The sequence below is a fragment of the Sceloporus occidentalis genome, unplaced genomic scaffold (genome assembly GCF_023333645.1).
Source record: "Sceloporus occidentalis isolate IW3139 unplaced genomic scaffold, rSceOcc1.0.p SCAF_459, whole genome shotgun sequence".
Taxonomy (NCBI): Eukaryota; Metazoa; Chordata; class Lepidosauria; order Squamata; family Phrynosomatidae; genus Sceloporus; species Sceloporus occidentalis.
Window position 1 is genome coordinate 131,557 of NW_028317439.1, and position 20,944 is coordinate 152,500.

General features: G+C 42.1%; 2 protein-coding genes across 4 annotated transcripts in view; one reads left to right on the top strand and one right to left on the bottom strand.

The window, feature by feature from the left end:
• Positions 1-3,057: 3,057 nt before the first annotated feature.
• Positions 3,058-11,068, top strand: LOC149271821 (proton-activated chloride channel). 3 transcript variants are annotated; one of them, XM_089507126.1, is made up of 7 exons: positions 3,058-3,116; positions 3,767-3,954; positions 5,160-5,314; positions 6,040-6,182; positions 9,578-9,722; positions 10,084-10,191; positions 10,907-11,068. In XM_089507126.1, the coding sequence occupies exons 2-7, from the start codon at positions 3,843-3,845 to the stop codon at positions 11,066-11,068; spliced, it is 825 nt and encodes a 274-aa protein (XP_089363252.1). In that variant the 5' UTR covers positions 3,058-3,116; positions 3,767-3,842. The 3 variants fall into 3 exon arrangements, with proteins under 3 accessions (XP_089363252.1, XP_089363251.1, XP_089363250.1); XM_089507125.1 differs by having other exon boundaries at positions 3,058-3,106; positions 3,751-3,954; XM_089507124.1 differs by having other exon boundaries at positions 3,064-3,106; positions 3,745-3,954.
• A 5,622-nt stretch (positions 11,069-16,690) lies between these two features.
• Positions 16,691-20,944, bottom strand: part of LOC149271822 (serine/threonine-protein phosphatase 2A 56 kDa regulatory subunit alpha isoform) — a 26,481-nt gene continuing 22,227 nt past the window's right edge. Inside the window, exons 8-13 of the mRNA XM_089507112.1 lie at positions 20,941-20,944; positions 19,740-19,790; positions 19,153-19,272; positions 18,441-18,568; positions 17,788-17,889; positions 16,691-16,826 (exon numbers count right to left, since the gene is read on the bottom strand). The exon at positions 20,941-20,944 is cut by the window's right edge and continues 50 nt beyond it. Of these exons, the coding sequence (XP_089363238.1) occupies positions 16,691-16,826; positions 17,788-17,889; positions 18,441-18,568; positions 19,153-19,272; positions 19,740-19,790; positions 20,941-20,944 (541 nt within the window). The remainder of the gene's footprint in view (positions 16,827-17,787; positions 17,890-18,440; positions 18,569-19,152; positions 19,273-19,739; positions 19,791-20,940) is intronic.

Genomic DNA, 20,944 nt, shown 5'->3' on the forward strand with positions numbered 1-20,944 from the left:
GGGATTTTTGGAAGTTCTGTCTCCTTCAAGGAATCTCGGTGACAGCTGTTCACATTCCCGGTCTTTCCAACTGCACGGCGGATTGGAACTCACGTTTTCTCAGGGATTCAGGGGATTGGCGTCTTCATCCATCCGTCTTCCTCAAGCTCCAACTGCTCTGGGGTCCTATGGAGATGGACCTTTTCGCTTCACGTCTCAACACCCACCTGCCGAAGTTCTTCAGTTGGAGACCAGATCCGGAAGCAGTGGCCACCAACGCATTTCTCCAACAGTGGCCTCGGTCTCTACTATATGCTTTTCCCCCTTTCAACATGATTGCCAGGACAATCCTTCATATGCTACGGTTCACGACATCCCTGGTCCTCATAACGCCTCTGTGGAAATCCCAACCGTGGTTTCCCAGGCTGCTGGAAACATCAGTGGACTTCCCCAGGACCATTCCAGGATCTGTTACTTGATCCGGACCTTCAACCCCACGACTTGATCGTCCAGGGCCAGCTTCAACTAATAGCTTGGCGCGTTTCAGGGGACCCTGGTCTGTCGAGGGAGTTTCACAACAGACTCTCCTTCTCTTGGCCGATGCTTGGGCCCCAGGTACTAGAAGAGCCTATTCCTCTGCGTGGAAATGTTGGTCTAGCTGGTGCTTGGACAGATCATTGGATCCCATTTCTGCCCCTTTGAACATGGTTTTGCCTTTTCTTACTGAATTGTTTCAGGATCATAAAGCATATCGTACGGTGAATCTGTATCGCTCGGCTATTTCCGCCGGTCATGATCTTCTGGATGGTGTCCCTATTGGTCAGCATCCTCTAGTCTGTAGGTTGCTTAAGGGTATTCGTTTTTCCAGGCCTCCTTTACCACGTTATTCATCCACTTGGGATGTTAATGTGGTCTTGCGTTTCTTAGAACAATGGTCCTCTAATCAGGATTTGTCGCTTAAAGAATTGTCTTCCAAACTTCTTCTTCTCCTCTGTATTTTGTCTTGTAAACGTGTTTCCGATGTCAGAGCTTTGGATTTCCATGCAAAAGTCTTCCGTCCTGGTGGCGTTTCCTTTGATATTTCTAGGAGAACTAAATCCAATACTAAATCTGTCTTTTATCCGGCCTTTCCTCATAGACCTCTCTTATGTCCTGTTCTTTGTCTTCGCGAGTATGAATCTCGCACCCGTATGCTTCGAGACCCCTTGTCTCTTCCTTTGTTCATTTCTTTCAAACATCCGCATCATCCGGTGTCTACTTCCACCCTTTCTCGATGGCTTAAATGGATTTTGCTTCGGGCAGGTATCGATATGTCCATATTTTCTCCTCATTCTGTTCGGGGTGCTTCGGCGTCTAAGGCTTCATCGGTTGGTTGTCGCATGGAAGATATCATTAAGGCCGCTGACTGGTCTTCGGATACCACATTTAAAGAATTTTATCTCCATCCTATTCAACATTTCTCCGAACGCCTGGTTGATCAGCTTTAAAATTGCATAATAGGAGCCTCCGTGTCTTTAATAAAATTCCAAGATTTTACTATTACATGACGTAAAGTCATGATTTTATTAATGACACGGAGGCGAGTATTATTCCCACCCATTCTTTCCCTCCCCGGGCGAGAGAAATGATTGTGGTCTGGTCTCAGGTAAGATCTTTTTATGTTTATTCGACTTCTGTATTTATACCATGTTTATTCGATTTCTGTATTTCTTCCCGTCTATGTTTAGCTGCCTAGTCGATTTCTCGTTTTGTATACCCGATTTGGTTACTGTTTGATCACTACTATCACCTCTTTTCTCATTTTCTCTAGCTTGATCTGCTATGGATGTTTCGTTGGAGTTCTACATGGGGCCTTGCTTCGGTTTCCTGTTTGGTTTCTTCTGGTTCGGTTTCATTGGATCCGCAAAGAAAGAGGAAGTTCGTTGGGATTGCATTCCCCCTGAGGATGATGAGGACTGCTGATTGGTTGGGCTATCGTTGGGCAGTGTTATGGTTGTTACTATTTCATTTGTTTTAACTCTTTCAGTCAAGTTTTTTCCCTCAATTCTTTGCTGCTGAGGGAGTAATAAAGAAAGAGAATGCATAATACTCGCCTCCGTGTCATTAATAAAATCATGACTTTACGTCATGTAATAGTAAAATCTTGGAATTATACCCCAGAGCCTTTGGGATGAAACACAGCTCGGTTTCCATGGCTCTTTGTACAATAATTCCTTTAGAATCCCTCATTCATTGGCAGTGGTGGATTTCTGCTGCATGCCCGTCAACGGTGGCATCACCGTGTATTCTCTTGCTGAGGTGGGCTTCCGTGGTGCAAGATGTTCTCGAGGTGGAGAAGAACATCTATACGCTCATAGAGAAAAAAAATATGAACAGTATTTACTGCTTCATAAACGGATATAACACAAAACATGACAGGGAAGACAGCAGCACCTGACGCGTTTAACTCATAGCAGTGCTTCATAGACATCATGATGCCTGTTTTTGCTTCTTTTCCATGGTGGTCTAGTGAAGGAAATAGGGATCTGGGGTCACTAGCACAGATCTCTTGGTGCCCTCCCTTGTGAGGCTCCTCGTTCTTGTTCATATTGAAAACATCATTCAAACATTCACAGTGTGGGATGAAAAAAGTATGTGAACTCCCTAGGCTTATGACTTCAACAAAAGCTAATTGGAGTCAGGAGTTAGCAAAACTGGCGTTTAATCAATGGAACGGGATTGGAGGTGTGTTTCAGAGCTACTTTGACATAAAAAAAAAAACGCTCAAACATTTTGAGTTTGCTATTATTAAGAAGGACCTGCTGATGTGGACCAGGCCTGGACACATAATTGAGGGGACAATTAATTCCCAAGTTTATCAAGGTAGCAGGACACATTGTATCTGTCTATACTTGTGATGTAGATTAGATCACATTTTATGAACAAATAATGCAAACAAAAACAGGTAATGTCAAAGTGGTTCACTTACAATTTATTGGAAAAAGGGAGAGACTTGCTGATATCTCATATTTTGTACAGCTGAGTGAAGACACAGAGCAAGGACCTGGGGATCAAGCGATCATTGAGGACATGGAGGAGGAGGAGGAGGAGGAGGAGGAAGAGGATAAGACGTCTTCTGTGCTGCCAGGTAAGAGCCAGTTACAGTTTTAGTTTTTGCAGCTGTATATTTGTATGTGTTCTTGCTCTGCTATCTTAGCCCAATACACAAACACTCCTTTTCGTACTGCCTTGTGGCAAATAATAGAATGGCTCAGTCTTAATCACACAGCCAGACACTCAGACTAGGCTCTGAGGGATTAATATTACTGTATACAGTGCTAGGGTTTATTACTGTATACAGCTCTGGGGGTTATTACTGTTTATTGCACTAGGGGGTTATTACTGTATACAGTACTGGTGGGGCAATTGCTTTATGCAGCACTAGGGAGGTTATTACTGTATACAGCGCTGAGGGGTCTATTATTGTATATAGCGCTGGGGGGGCTATTACTGTATATAGTGCTGGGGGTTATTACTGTTTATTGCACTAGGGGGTTATTACTGTATACAGTACTGGTGGGGCAATTGCTTTATGCAGCACTGGGGAGGCTATTACTATATATAGCGCTGGGGAGTTATTACTGTATATAGTGCTGGGGGTTGTTACTGTAGACAGCATTGTATATTTCTTCTTTGACTTTGCTGGGATGATTGGAAACCCTACATTTTCCCCCAAGCTAAATAGTGTGACTCTGGGTCTGTGATTTGCTCCTTTATTTTTTCCAGACCAAGAGCCGGGTCGATACAGTCCTTCGGTGCGATTCAGCCGGACGTGCCTGAAGAATGTTTTCTCTGTGCTGTTAATCTTTGTGTATTTGTTGCTGATGGCGGTGGCCGTGTTTCTGGTGTATCAAACAATTACTGACTTCAGGGAGAAGCTGAAGCATCCAGTCATGTCTGTGTCGTACAAAGAGGTCGACGTTTATGACGCGCCTGGTGAGTTGTCCTTGGTTGTAAGATCCCTAAACTGTGCTGCTCGACACAATGCCCTGGTGTTCCTTATCCTGTTGTACAGCGCTGCAGAATATGAAGGCGCTGTATAAAATAATAAATAATAATATAGAAAGACAGGACACTGTTAACTGCTAATTAATCACATATATCTATACGGTTGCCTGTCTCTGGATAGGACTTCCAGCAAAAATGCAGCAGACAGGACACCAGTGCCACGGTAGGTACCGGACACATCATTATTAGCCCCTGCATGAGCCATTAATTGCCTACGTAGACTGCGCTAGTCGTAGTGAGCGACCATACCGGAAGTGCTAGCGTTGTTCCTGGACTCTCTGAGAATAGCTACAAGAGTATAAGCCTCTTAACGCCAGAGGTGCTTTACGGTCACCTAGTTCTTCGGTAAACTGCACCAGTCACCATATAGATTCCACTTATGGATTAGAGTGTATTACGACCATCAACCATTATAAATGACCCCCAGGCTATATTTTTCATGCTCTGTTATTAGAAGGCGGACGCACTTTGGTGGGCTTTTTCTTGTTAAAAGGGCGCCCCCGTGGTGAACGTGTTATGGACTCTATTACTTCCCTTGATCCTCTCCTTTTGTGCGATGTCTCTACCCTCCTCTTTCGGGCAGTAGGTGTATTGATGCGTTGGCTGAACTCCATGTGACTCTATACACCTGATAGTTCGGTGATACTTAATCTGTCTGTATTGCTTGGCAGCAGGGATCTCTGTTAATTATTTATATGTGATTGTGAGCTCAGTGGGTCACCCTGCATTACTGCAGCTCGCTCATCCCTTAAGAGACAGGTAAGTTTATACACTGAAGGGAGAGCTGTGTTTCAGCTCCTTGACCTCACCAAACATTATGCTGCAAGTAGGTGCTTGCCCGGCCCTGTATAATGTATAGCTAAATCAGATTTCTTCAGTCTCATTGACCTATACATTATGCAGGGCCAGCTCAGCCCTTCTTACTGGAGAAACCTGCCAATGAATATAAACTACAACTTTCCTGCTGTATGTTATTTATCTTTACATACATACATACATACAGCAGTAAAAGTTAATTATTGTAAATAATGAGTCATATAAAAAAGTAACCGTCAAATTCTACGTTTCTGCTGAGAATTGACCGCTTCGGCTGATTTTTGTTCATTCTTTTCTTCGTTTGTCTCGTGTCCCAGGTATCGCCCTCTATCCAGGAAAAGCTCGGCTTCTGAGCTGCGAACATCACCTCTATGATCACATCCCGCCTCTGATAAACCCTGGCCAACCTGCGGAGAATAAATGCGTTACCCAGAAGATCAACTACACGGACCCTTTCACCAACCAGACCATGGTAAGGAGGAGAACTTTCTACGGGTAGCAGCAGCCAAAGTGCAAACATTCAGAGTAGAGGGGATTTATGTAGTTGTTTTCATAGTTACTACAAAAAAACTTTAAAAATTGTGGTTTTTAACCATTACATTAAATTTCTGTTCTTTAAAGAAAAATACTGTCTCCAGCAATGTGCAGTTCCGCTTGTGGCTGTCAATCCCAAAATGTCCAGTAGAGGGCAGTGTCACTCGATTAAAATAAAGTTAGCATTTTTGCATCAGAGTTAATGAATTTGATTTGAAAATCTAAGTTTATTTTTATTTAAACTATTTATACATTATCCCTCAAAACAAATAAAGGGAAACTAGAATGATATCTATCCTGAATAACAAGACTATCATGGAAAAAAAGTTTGTGTATATAAAAATCTGTATAGTTTTTGTAACAAATTAATTTTTGTTGCATTTTTTTCTACCTTTTCATTGGGACAACATAGAAAAAAGGTGTAAAGTTACATACGTTTTGAGGATCACGGAAGTCTCTTTATCAGATGGAATGATAGGCAAATTGGTTCTGTTGGAAGTTGCTGGTTAGTGTATATATAAAGTAGATTTCCGAACAGCCCTGAATTGCATTGGTTTTGTGGTTAGAAGAGTAGTTCTCACTTTGGTCGTTTAGACCCATAAAGTCCAGCGTTACAATAACGGAACACAATCAGCGGGTGAGCTTTCATTTCTTGTCTTGCAGAAGAGCGCCTTAGTCGTCCAAGGTCCTCGTGACGTGAGAAAGCGGGAGCTGGTCTTCCTCCAGTTCCACTTAAATGAAACCAAACAGGATTTCAGCGCCATCGATTACCTGCTCTTCTCCTCGTACACCAAGTTCTTAAAAAGGCAAGTGCTGGGGATGTAATCATTAGAGGCATTATCTCCCTGATGAGATTACTCTAGCAAATTACTAGATGGAGATTTTTCTTTGTAGAACGGCTGTGGTTTCCCCTCTATGCCACTTTGTGAGTTAATGACGGGTACCAGTCTCCTCTCTCCAAACCATCCTTATACTCCTGTAACTAGAAATCCGTAACGCGTTCTTCACATACGCATGGAGCTTTATTATCGGCATTAGCTTCATCGGTGTTAGAGCCCAGCCTTCCCTAGGTTCCTGATGTTTTAGTGTATGGCCTATGCCTATAGATATATCATCTATCCTTATAGTGGATATAATGTAATATTACCTGACTTAGAGGCTTCTGAAGATTTGGCGGTTAAGGGCAGGAGAATGTGGCAGCCCGTAACAGAAGCCATTTCAGTCCTCCAGCATGGAGTCGGGGTAAAATAACTAGGATAATACTTTAATGGTTCAGAGGTCCGCAGCTAGGGAAGGAGAAGTCATCCTCCAGAAGCTACACTAAGCCATTAAAAATCAGCGGCCATGGGCTCCCTGCACGGAAGAAAAAAGGTCAGGGCTACTTGAAGCCTATCACACTTGCCATGGGTGGCCATAAGAGTTCAGTCGAGGCATTAAGGCTGCTTGGCTGTACGAAGGGCCGGGGTGACCCTTGCTCTAAGACAGTTTGTTAAACTGTATCGACGGGTTATTCTCCTTTCTCTTTTTCTTCCTACAACGACCCCGATGTGGAGACCTTCACTGTCCAAGGAGAAAACCCAGCAAAGAGAAAATACAACACCAAGAATACGAAGATATTTCACTGGAAAGTCTTGAGGACGGAGTATAAACTGCTCCGATCTGTAAACATATATAGAGAACTCATTAGATGAATTACTACATGTGTACGCATTGATCTATTCTTAATTAAATATCCGCTGATCAATGAGCCTATGTCAGCGAGAGAATAGATCCCAGGCTTCAGCAGGAAAAAAAACAGCTTGGGTCGGCATGAAGTGTGAAAAGCGGCATTCTGCTCCATGCGGTGTTTTTAGGGGAGATTTAATGCTTTTTACAGCTTCACGTAACACGTCGGAAAATATTACTTTAATCTGCTGTCTGAGAATAACGTCAATATATCTGCTGCAATGGTAAAATGCATACGTCTTACATCTACAGAGGGTGGCAGATAAATAGAATAGCCTCCCATCAGACGTGGTAGAAGCTAATACAGTAAGGGAATTTAAACTTGTGTGGTGTCAAATTCTATGTTAATAAATATGATAAAAACAGGTTTTTGTCAACATGACCAACATTACTGTATACAGCGCTGGGGGGTTATATTACTGTATACAGCGCTGGGAGGTTATATTACTGTATGCAGCGCTGGGGGGGTGATATATTACTGTATGCAGCGCTGGTGGGGGGGTATATTACTGTATGCAGCGCTGGTGGGGGGGTATATTACTGTATGCAGCGCTGGTGGGGGGGTATATTACTGTATGCAGCACAGGTGGGGGTATATTACTGTATGCAGCGCTGGTGGGGGGGTATATTACTGTATGCAGCGCTGGTGGGGGGGTATATTACTGTATGCAGCACAGGTGGGGGTATATTACTGTATACAGCGCTGGGGGGTTATATTACTGTATACAGCGCTGGTGGGGGTATATTACTGTATACAGCGCTGGGGGGTTATTACTGTATACAGCGCTGGTGGGGGTATATTACTGTATACAGCGCTGGTGGGTTATTACTGTATACAGCGCTGGGGGATTATATTACTGTATACAGCGCTGGGAGGTTATATTACTGTATACAGTGCTGGTGGGGGTTATATTACTATATACAGCGCTGGGGGGTTATATTACTGTATACAGCGCTGGGAGGTTATATTACTGTATACAGTGCTGGTGGGGGTATATTACTGTATGCAGCGCTGGTGGGGGGGTATATTACTGTATGCAGCGCTGGTGGGGGGGTATATTACTGTATGCAGCGCTGGTGGGGGGTATATTACTGTATGCAGCACAGGTGGGGGTATATTACTGTATACAGCGCTGGTGGGGGTATATTACTGTATACAGCGCTGGGGGGTTATAATACTGTATACAGCGCTGGGAGGTTATATTACTGTATACAGCGCTGGTGGGGGTTATATTACTGTATACAGCGCTGGTGGGTTATTACTGTATACAGCGCTGGGGGGTTATATTACTGTATACAGTGCTGGGAGGTTATATTACTGTATACAGCGCTGGTGGGGGTTATATTACTGTATACAGCGCCGGTGGGGGGGGGTATATTACTGTATGCAGCGCTGGTGGGGGTATATTACTATATACAGCGCTGGTGGGGGGTATATTACTGTATGCAGCGCTGGGGGGTTATTACTATATACAGCGCTGGGGGTTATATTACTGTATACAGCGCTGGGGGGTTATTACTATATACAGCGCTGGGGGTTATATTACTGTATACAGCGCTGGGAGGTTATATTACTGTATACAGCGCTGGTGGGTTATATTACTGTATACAGCGCTGGGAGGTTATATTACTGTATACAGTGCTGGGAGGTTATATTACTGTATACAGCGCTGGTGGGGGTTATATTACTGTATACAGCGCTGGTGGGGGTTATATTACTGTATACAGCGCTGGTGGGGGGTATATTACTGTATGCAGCGCTGGGAGGTTATAATACTGTATACAGCGCTGGGAGGTTATATTACTGTATACAGCGCTGGTGGGTTATTACTGTATACAGCGCTGGGAGGTTATATTACTGTATACAGCGCTGGTGGGGGTTATATTACTGTATACAGCGCTGGTGGGGGGTATATTACTGTATGCAGCACTGGTGGGGGTTATATTACTATATACAGCGCTGGTGGGGGGTATATTACTGTATGCAGCGCTGGTGGGGGTATATTACTATATACAGCGCTGGTGGGGGGTATATTACTGTATGCAGCGCTGGTGGGGGGTATATTACTGTATACAGCGCCGGGGTTAATGCTCAAGGAGAATTTAATTCTCCCCCCTATCATGCTTTAAACATGACACGCATAAGATTCTAATATAATGACGGTATGAAAGTGCTGTTCCTTTATCTGGGGGATTACACTTGATGTATTTACACTTTATTATATGTGCGTCACCGGACGAGCGTGTGGATATTTTACGTGTGTTTATATATACATACATGCGTACATTATATAGGAATGTGTGTTTCTGTAATCCAGACCTTCCTTTCCTCTGTTTTCTGTTCACTTTGTAAATGACAGTCGGCTTTTATTGTCTCGCGTCGTTTTGTACCATGCGCTGCTTTCTTCCCATGCTTTTCGAGTGGCGTTTTCTGGACATGCATGTAAAAGGCATGTTGTTTATTTTTCCTGCGCAGTTCCAACCAGACGAAGTTCATGCAGGACTGCGAAGGCTCCTTCTCCAGCTGGAAGTTCTCTGGAGGGTTTCGCACCTGGGTTAAAATGTCCCTGGTAAAAACAACCGAGGAAGACGGAAGTGAATCAGTGGAATTCAGGCAAGAAGTAAGAGAGAATCCAGAAATCCTTGCTTCCTTTATTTGGTGTGATTAGCTAGTTACGAAAAATATATATTATATATACACATTATATTTATTATATATATATATATATAATAAATCCACAGAGTATAATTAAGTGAAATGGAAATTGTTGGTCTTTATTAAGAATTTGGGGAGTAGCATTGCTGGGGCAAGACGGAATCTTATAAGCTTTCCAGACCTCAGCGGTCCCTTTTTTATATTCGGTTTACGTCTAAAGAAGGAACCATTGAGTCCTTGAACGCTAACATGACCATTTGGCCAATAAAGGGCATCACAAAAGTCTTAATGCTCATTAAAAATCTGTAATCATTAACTCTTTCCAGACCAGCGTTGTGAACTACATCGATCGAAGACCCGTAGCAGAAAAGGGGGACCAGTTATTTTTTGTGGTGTTCGAATGGAAGGATCCTTATATCCAAGAAATTCAGGACGTGAGTGTGCGTTACGCTCCCTAAATGTCAGTCGCGGACAGGGTTTTGACTTGTGTTTCTATGTACTAAATGCTATCTGCGGGAGAGTATTTCATACACGGCCCAGTAAAAAAGACGCTGCGTGAGAGTCCGTTATTAGCCGGGGTGGGATTTTTTTTATTTAATATCACGGCCCCTAATCTGGGTTATTCTACCCAGCACTGTCCTTTTGGGTAGAAAAGTCTCTACGACTGATTTTTGCTGTCAGGGTTGAACCGATGGGCTCCGGCATTCCCTCGTAATTATTTATTATTTGATTATATTCCACAGCTCTGTACAATGGGGTTTACTGACATAGGAAAGAACCTCGGGGCGGCATCCCCTACACGTTTGGTATCCTAAGCATCCTCCTATAGCCTCCTGTATGTCAGGGCCAACCCTATATATGAGCAAGAATTCAACAAGTAAAATAAAATTCTAAACTCAGAATAACTTGCTCAAAAAATGAATTCTATGACTTCAGAAATATAAGGCTGGATATGATGTGGTTAATGCTGCAGCCACACAAGAATTACGGCTACTACAAATATAGAGAATGAGGAAATATGCTTAAAAATAGTTTTTTTTTTTAGTGAATAGAGAAATACTTGAATGTATATATAAATACCTATAATCTGCATGTGAATAAGGAACACGTGATTTAAGATGCTGGAGTCTTTTTCCCTTCTCCCTGCAGATAATCACTGCCAACCCCTGGAGTATGATAGCCCTGCTGTGCGGGGTATTTCTGGTCTTATTCAAAGCAGCAGACTTTGCCAAACTGAGCGTTAAGTGGATGATTAAACTACGAAAGAGACACCTGAAGAAGAGAGTCCGGGAACTCAACCACATCAGCTGAGGCGGCGTATTACCTGGCAGACCGCCAGAGCGCCGGTCGAGGTTTCCGTCTCATTCCCCGTAACCGTGCTTAGAACCCGCAGGATTCGGTGTCAAATACTTGAATGACGTTTCAAGAAAACATTGATAGATCCGGACAGCGTAGATGGTTACGACCCAGTGTTCTAACGACAGAATATCTCCGTTATTTGTAAATACAATTGAGTCTTTCGTGTTGCAGAAGACGTTACGTCGGGTTCTGACATCCCCGGGCGATACGATGGAGGACGCGAGCCTTATCCCAGGGCTCGTCTGTACAGAGAAGGACTTCCAAGTCATGGCAGCTGCAGCCACCCTCGATTACAGTAAAACAGTGTTTGAGAAGAAAACAAAAAATAACCCCCCAAAAAAGGGAAAAAAAAGCTGTTAATGTGAAAAATCCCTGGGAAAAACTGGATCACATTTGGACCTTGAATTTTATTTTTTGTATTGATAGGATATATGTAATTAAAACCACAGTCATCATTGTGGTTTCTCTTCTGACTGTCATTAACCTGTTTCGTTCACCTTGCAATGTGTCATTTTTGCATAATTAAAGGTGCTGTTCCACCTAACCCAAGTGGAGTAACACTTTGGTATCCAAATACAGCCAAAACATATTAATCCCCAGTGCTTTTAAATGCCCACACCTTTGCTAGAAATATTTTGCCCCATTCTGATTTTATTATTCTGCCTTAAAAGCCACAAAACCTTAATTACTTGTATTCTTCTAATGTTTACCTGCATAACATATTAAAAAGGTATAAGCGGAACAGCACCTTTAAATTCCCCCACCACCTGCTCCAGCCCAGAAAAACACTAAAGTTTATTATTTATGTTTTTATCTACGTTAGTATTTTTACAGGGCAGCTTAGTGGAAAGGGGTGTATGCAGGGCCGGCCCTACAATGGAGCCGAGTGGGGCAATTTTTTTTTTTTTTGAAGCGGAGGAGAGAGAGGGGCGCCGAGTGGTTTTCGCTTACCCGCTCGGCGCCCCTCTCTGTCCCCTGCGAGCCCTCTAGCTCGGTCTCGGTGAGGCTTGTAATGCTGAGCTCTGGAAGTGACGTTCATTTCCGGCGCTCAGCATTACAAGCCGGCACCGTGGCAGAGCAGGGAGACTCGCCGCAGGACTGTTTAAAGGTAAGTACAAACGGGGGGGGGGGGGGGGGGGGGTAGATAATGGCGTCGGCGAAGTTTTAAATGGCGTCTTTTTAAACTTCGCCCCAGGCGGCATTAAGTCTTGGGCCGGCCCTGGGTGTATGCGTAGTTACAGGGCTCCGGCCCCAGCACTAGTTAAGGAACTAAGTAAAGGGACCGCATACCTTCTACTATGGTTTGAACTTTGCATTTAACACATTTTACACCACAACAGAAGCACATGATGATGCAAGTAATAGCAAAAACTAATTTAATGGCTTAAACGATGGATTTAGCACAAAAAAGGTTTCTCTTAAAAACCGCAGGCTAGAGGACTGCATCGGGTGCAGGCGGTAAGACAATGTACCTGCGGGGCCCGGTATTCCCGACACTCACGCAAGGCTGCCTTTGCGTTGCTCCCACACACTGTCTCTTCTCGTTCCGCCCAGGAACCCAGCGGAGTCACATGAATTTACGTCACGTCACATGACTCTGCTCCGCCCCCTCAAGAGAAGAGACGCTATGTGCGAGCAACGCGAAGGCAGCCTTGCGTGAGTGCGCAGGAAATCTGAAGTTGTTAAGGGGGTGGGGGAGTTTGGTTTGTATGAACGAGGGGGTGGGGCTAGCCCCAGATAGGGTTAACAGAGTGGGCGGAGACTGTGCATAGCTATACACCACACCCCTGTCTGTAGAAAGTGACCCGGAGACTCAGAGGGTACGCATAGGAACAGTCAACTTTACGTTCGATTCCGCACGATCATTCCTCCCCATTAAAGGGAAAGTCCAACTGAAAAATAATCCCAGTGCTGTATACAGTAATGTAGATTAACAATAAAAAAAAAACAAAAAACTTTATTTTACTCTAATAAACTGCCAAGTCATGTGATATTTTGGGCTACTTTTCCTGCTGAAACAAAACAATGGGCCGATTCTTTATGGCAATACCAATTAGAGCGCCTGGCCGGGTGATTAAGACCAAGTCATTGCACAGCCCGTGGAGAACACTACAGTCAGGGTTTCATGTACTAAATGGGTATAAGGTAAGAGCGAGAACTCATACAAGTGGCTAGTAATGCAAAAACTATAAAGAATAAAACCAAGTGAGAGTCACAAGCGAGCAGCAGATTTTATTACATTTATGGTAAATGCTGGGACTGTATGCCTTTTACAGTTTATCTGCGATGTTTTGTTGCTAACCGGAGCTGAAGTAGGGTAAATTTTTCCGCCCCATTTAGCAATTTAAAGTTGTTTAGCGTGTAACGCCAATGAAACCTTTAGCGTAAGCGAAAGCTTCTAATGCGCGTTAATGCGGCCCGGATGCCGATGATTAATGCGAAACGGCCAATTTACCAAGTAATGCATCAATCTGCATTTAACACACCAGACAGAGACGACGTGGCAAAATATACAGAGACTTTATTAAATGCTGCTTTAACCCAGAGACTGCCTTTAATTACATGACTGCGAGTAACCGGAATGGTACTTCCATAGAAATACTCGAAAATACTTCATCAACGAGAAGATGTAGGATTTTCATTTAACTTTTGGTTTTGTATTCAAGAAATACTGCATTTCTGTAAAATAGAACAAGGCATTTACAATGACGACTTACAAAAACAGCTTACAGACAATCATTTCATAACATTTTCCTGCTATGCGAATTCATTTTTTTTTTTACCAATTATTTAACAATTTTTACAGGTCTGCAATTTTTCTTTTATATAAAGCCCGCATTTGATCAGAGGGGTTTGAAAAAAGGAGACACGTCCGCCTTCGCCCACCGTCAGCTGCCACCATTAAAAAAACCCCCACCGAACGGACGAGAACAGCCATATTAAAGCTTAGCTCATAAAAATTCTTTAGCCAAGAATATATATTAATATTTAAAAATATATATATATTTCTCACGCAATACATCTTTCTGGTATGAAAAATAATTGAGAGATTTAACCTGGGAAACATTTCTACCCCCCCCCCCCCGAGATTTAACCAAGGAAACCTGTTTTTTCCCCAATAATTTTTTTTACAAAGTGGAAATATGATTTTTATCATGGTAAAATGTGCTGCATTTTGGCGAAGTAATGGGTTAATTCCATGGTACAGCTCACAGGTTTCCTTATTCCTCTGCATACCCCTAGGACACGGCACAGGGTACACTTATACATCGAACAACCCTGAAAAGGGATTCTCCCCGATTTCTGTGAAAGAAATATATTGCGGGTTCCTGTAAAACTTATAAGGGGAGGGGGATCTGTACTGTAAAATACACCCGTTTCAATAACACGCGTTTAAGATAAATTACAAGAGGTGGAAGGGGCCGCCAGTCGCACATTAACACGGAAGTTCGTCGATACCTAGGTTGATTTCAGGATCTGTAAGGCAGACAAACGTCAACGGATGGACCGCGGTCACCATGTCGGCACAGGACGCACGTCGTGGAACGTCTGCAGTTTATGCCATACGGAGCGCTAGGCACCAGTACTTTAGAGATAGATCTTATGTTAATTGAGTGAGCGGAGTCCAGCTATTCCATTTTCTCAGTGGTTGGGTAAATGTACAGAAAAAAAATAAATAGTTTTGTTTGTAGAATTTTTAGAAGAGCACAAAAAAAGTGAACTTAGATGCCAAACTAACGGCGACGTACACAACACGAGTCTACACATTCAGTGTCGCCGTACACCACCCTACACTATTATTGCTTGGATTGCTTCATGGAGAACAGCGTTTGTATCCAATGTTCCATTTTAGGGATTTGGAAATAGAAATGGCTGCGTGTAGACAGATCACTTATCATAATATCTTTATACTATCGTGACAAACAGAAGTAGAGCTTTGAAACACGCGAGGCGTACTGAGCGGCTGACACTAGAACTACTAACCTCGCTGAAATGCTTTAGTTAAAGGGATTCCAAGTCTGGAAAGTATCTCCAGCTGCCCCCAAACACATCACCCATTTACCCCACGAGAACATAAGGGGATTGTCAACATTACAACCCATAGACCAGGCACTTACACTGGGAACAAATACGTAGGAAAAAGGTAAGGATCAGAATTTCTTATACTTGTCTTGAGGGGGTCTTAGTCCCTTTAATCTGTAATTTTCTGTCACCTGGTATAAACTCGGCCTCATTTAATATATTCTGCATTAAGATACTTTGAGTAAAAGACGGGCGCCGACAATGCCTAAAGAAGTCAGTGAAAACTATTCACGGGCCCAAACATTGCATGGTAAGTTATCTTTCAAACCGTCCTATGGTTTGTTAAACAAAATCATCACAGTTGTTGCACTCGGCCGATTATTGTTTAATTAGTTTTTGGCGACAGGCTCTCCCTAAATACTACTTTGGCTTTTTATCGGGGGAATACGCTGGATCAGAAACCCGTCATCTTAAGACATTACCTGAATGAGTGCATATGACTGGCTGCTGGCCGGAAACGTATGCAGCCGGTCTCTAACGCTGCAGGGCACAAAAACCTCATTCTGGACACAAAGCTTACTAACGCTTCCCTGCCACCCACAATGCATCGTCTAATACTTAATGGAATTATTTGCATAGGTGCCCTCTACAATGCAGATGGCTGGCAGGGCTCCTACGCGTCAAGTGCGTCCACAAGGGACGAGGCCGACACGTTTAACGTTACGCAGGCATTTAGCAAGCATAAAGGTTCAACATCTGCAGAAAATACACAGTTTTAACTATGCTACTGTACAGATATGTATTGCTGTTCCTACTGGTATCAAACAAATCTGAAGGGCAATATTGCCATTCTTAAGCCTCTTAAAATACCAATTCCGCTGACCAGTTGTGATGGTCCCCGTCAGCACTGGAAGGGTAACAGATTAGACAAAAAGTACCTTACTTTTATTTATAGATAGGAACAGTAGTGACAGGAACCTTTAAGAATCTCCAAACCAAGGACTGCAGCAAAGAGATAACACATATAAAATGCAAAAGAAATGTACACAGCAGACTAATACATCTATGTGCAACACAATCAAAAAAATATATATATAATATATATATATTAAACAATTCAAGTCATAATTCTCACCATTCCCAGAATTGACACTCATATTATAGGTTATAAAAATTAAATTTCCCCCACTAATTATTGATTGAACATAGAAAAATCTATTAAAACAATGTAACACTGGGCTCATAAACCACAAGTATCAGCAGGGGGGAGTAACCCGTTGCTCTGCAATGTGTCGCGTTTAAACCAGCAAACATTGAAAGGGTTAACCCCCACATGTCAACTACCGGGGGGCCTGCTTCACACAGCCCTGCAACACCTTATTCGCCTCCCCAAGAAAGGGTTAAGCCATATTGCATTTTCCATAATCTCTGGGTGAATAGTTGGTCTTAAAACGTATAGAGGATTTTTTTTTTTTTTTGTTTTCTCTTTTATTTCAGAAACAATGTACAAAAGTTACTCCCGTGAAACAGAGGTGGTGGTCGTCATATGGTTTACTTGGCACTTGTATTGTTCTGCAGGACCTGCCCGCTGAAAGCACTGTTCTGCTGTTCGGCCAGAGCCTTCTTCAGCTGCAGGTCATCGAGTCTCCTCCACAGTTCCTCCCGTTCCAGCTCTTTTTTCTTCTCTCTGCAGGGAAAGGACGCGATTAGTTTCTATGCCATGCGCCGACGGCAGATGAATGGATAGACCGACAGCACTCCAGGAACCTGCCATTACCCGACACACTGGGGTATATTCACTACAGGGAGAGTCTGCAGGAGTTGCGTTTTAACTCCCTTACTTGACTATTAGTTATGTAGGTTTCTGAGCTGGCCCTGTATAATGCATGATTCAAAGGGTGAGAAGACTACAGAAATTCCACTGCTTTAACTTTACATTATACATGGCCAACAAAGCTTTTCCTATAGCAGAAGCTCATTGGGGTGGGCTCTAAACGTATAGCGACATAAACAAGCTTACTTTACAATGGGGGGGTTGTTCACTAATGTGCCTTGTTATCAACGTACGGGTTTTACTGTTCACCTCCCGTGAGTCGTTTTACATAAGAGTTTGTGTTTCAAGTATATTTATTGTATAAACGCTAAAACTGAGGCAAGCAAAAATAAAATGCGGCAACTGGTTAAGGTCATTTTCTTTCATCGAAATATGTAGCAATGTGACTAATAGGTATTCCTACATGCAACTTGCTATTAAGGACGATCAGTTTCCCCATTTAAAGGTGTAAAAAAATTCATCATTTTAGTGTACACTCCCCTTGAGTGTACAGAAAAACATATATATATATATATATATATATATATATATATATATAATATATAATATATATATATATATAAACAGACGCCTGATGTAAAACAGCAATATGCTACGTGTACTTAGTTATTGGCTTATAACGTGCAAAAAACAAAACAAAAAAAAAAACATTGGGTATTTCCAAACTCAGGACAAATACTAGAACCTATTTAGCAGGTTTTCTCATTAGCTTTTGTAGATGAATAAAATATTTTTCAAGTAAAAGTCAGAAAAAGTAATTTTTATAAATTTTTCACCATACTGCATACTAACAGCACAGCAAAGAATGACATACTTCTGCCGCTCTGCTTTGTACGAGCCGGTAAGTTCATCGAACAGTTTCCCATTCATTTCCATTAGGGTTTTCAGCACATTGTATACCAGAGCTACAATAGTCCTAAAGAAAGGGGAGATTTGAATTAATTCACATGGACTATAAAACACAGACTTAAAATTCGTAAAAGCCTTATAAAGAGACATATGGGATCATTCAGCCTGTTGGCCATAGCCAGGCCAAGAGGGAAATGCACCAAAGGTATCTGCGAGTGTTCTCTAAGTGGCTTTGCAACATTCTTCAAGAGCATTCCAGTTAATTTTAATTATATACATGAAACAGTTTAAAAAATAAAATGTATATCCCCCCACCCCCCCGTTGTATGAGATACTGCAGTTATTTTCACACTTTCTGCACTCATCTACTTTTTAGCTTTAACTTGAAGAAAAGGCATTTGTTCCGTAAATGAATAAAACACGAACCATGGTGCTTTTTTTTTTTTGTCCGACTATTTAATAAAAAGCATTGTCTTTGTTCTTAAATAGCGGCCAATAATTCCACTCCCAAACCAGCCTGGAGAAATCGCGTATAACAGTAACTTTCTTTCTTGATGTGGGTATATATTTAGCTAAGATGAGTAAGTAATAAAAAATAAAACTACAGAATATACACACGGGTTCCAGTGTTCTTTGGAAATCTTATACAAGCTACCAAACATGATTGGTAGAACTTTATCAATATTCTCCTCGATCAGGCTGAGAATGTATTCGTTGTTCCAGAAGTACAATGCTCTCTCTGCAACCTAAAAGCAAAATAACCAATAAAACCTCCATTAAGCGCTAAGGTGCAAAGCAGTAAAAGTGGTCTTATCACCATATCAACCAAGGGACCATCCCACTGGTTGCAATTACCAAATTTTTCCAACATACACACACACACACATATATATATATATACACACACACACACACACACAAATATATATATATATACACACACATATATATACACACGCTAATATATATATATATATATATATATATATATATATATATATACACACACACATATACATACATACACACACACACACACAAATATATATATATATACACACACATATATATACACACGCTAATATATATATATATATATATATATATATATATATATATATATATACACACACACATATACATACATACACACACACACACATATATATACACACACACACATATATTATAGTGGCTGGGAGAATGGCCACAATACCAGTTCACAGCAGGCAGGGGAAATGGCCAGCACATGGCTACTGCCGGGGAAGCCCAATTTGAGGATTAAGTGGATTACAGCTCAGATGCCACGGACTGAAACCTGGTCACATACCTGGAAATGAGAACTGGAAACACACTTTGATATTTGCTTAAACAGAGGCTCCTGGATCTTTTTAAACTGCGTTGGCTCTATGACATCCAAAATCTCTTCTATTTCACCTAAAAACATCACCTACATGGCAAAGATGGAAACAAAATAAAATTCGTTAAACACTGTGGCAGCTCCAATTCGCTTCTGCCAACACCCAGCTAATAAATTGTAGAAGGATCATGCAAGTCCCGAGACAAGTACACAATGTAACAGTAGAAACATAATTCTTACCCCCGACGAATGGGAGAATCCTTTACTAGGAACAAATTGGTACAAATGTAAAAAATGTGTCTCATTCAAATGTTTGCTGGGAACACACGTCGTGATGTAAAAGCAGGCACTGATACTTTGTTACCATACAACAAGTAACAATACATCTTTTTATGCAATGAAACAATCAGGAATTAATTAAATCACAGATACGCTGGGATTTGTTTGCTCAGCATGTAAGAGACTTTTTTTTTGTCTGACAACGTAATAGATAGATAGATGCTTAATAGTATTAGAAAAACAAATATACGGAAGGCCAAACCTTAATACAAACCTACCTCTTTTTGGCTGCATGTCTTAGGCCAGAACTTTAGTAATCCTCTGATAACCTACATAAAAAAAATAGACATTATTCATGCAGCTCTCAAGGCGGGTTTATAACCCATCGTTTGCCATATAAAATGTAACACGTCTGTGTTAACTACCAGTTAACTGAATTTTAACCCCCATGAGATCCTCCGTGCGCCTCATTAGGCCGTCGGCTGACAGAGAACTACACTAAGGTGCTGTTGTCCGTGTGGAAGCCTGCTTACCGTATGCTGCCACCAAGGCGCTTTGTACTGCTCTGGCTCCTAACCGGCATGGCAACCGATAGAAAGGATCAATCAGCAGGACACATTTATTGTTGCTGCTGCAACAAGAACACTATTCAAACTTTGCATCAGGATCGCTTTTTATACAGAACCCTCAGACGGAGGGTATTTGAGCTCGCAGAAGCCCTCCTTCATGAGGGATGACCTCGGCGATGCGCACGTGGGAGACTATAAGAAGGTGCGAGGAGGCTGCAGCGCCCGTCATGCTCCGCAACTTAACAATACCTAAAACCATCAATGTGATAAAGTCTGGGACGACGTGCCGTTGCAAACTACTTCCGGAAGACCATTATAAAATAAGCATTCTTGTTTTCTCACGGTTGTTGCTGTGGTATTGGAAATAATTGGACACACGGATGGTATAACGCGCCTACGCAGAAGTACTTTCTAAGATTAGCACAGCAAGCTCAAAACAGGCTTATTTCGAAGCCCCGCGGACGCCCACAAAAAACGAAGGCTGCTTTTATGGCGTTTCATATCGTGACTGATTACACTGTAGCTTTTGGCAGTTCTTCTCTCAAGGTGAACGCTGATTAGTAGGTCATCGGAATTTGTAAAGAACTCTCCGTTCCGGGACTGCCTCAGACATAACGGGAAGGGATTTTTAGAGTTTAACTACTTCAGGAGCCAAACGACAGTGCTACTCACAAAACCCTGCCTTAAAAAACACAATCAAGCAGCTTATGGCTACATATAAACGGCAGCTTCTAGAGATAAAACGATGATGCGCTCAGCAAAAAGTCACCAGGAGGATTCCAAGAATTCCAGTAGCAGACTAGTAAGGGGTTCCCCGTTTCTGTAGCAATCAGACCAGGCTTTGGGAACTTTATTTTAAGTTATAAATGTATATTCATATTTGGGAAATACCTCTTCAAACGATACTTACTGGT

Bases quoted from the DNA above. Each gene is read 5' to 3' on its own strand.
- LOC149271821 (XM_089507126.1), top strand. From the start codon at position 3,843: ATGGCGGTGGCCGTGTTTCTGGTGTATCAAACAATTACTGACTTCAGG. The intron at 3,955-5,159 runs GTGAGTTGTCCT...CTCGTGTCCCAG, and splicing joins CGACGTTTATGACGCGCCTG to GTATCGCCCTCTATCCAGGA. The intron at 9,723-10,083 runs GTAAGAGAGAAT...AACTCTTTCCAG, and splicing joins CAGTGGAATTCAGGCAAGAA to ACCAGCGTTGTGAACTACAT.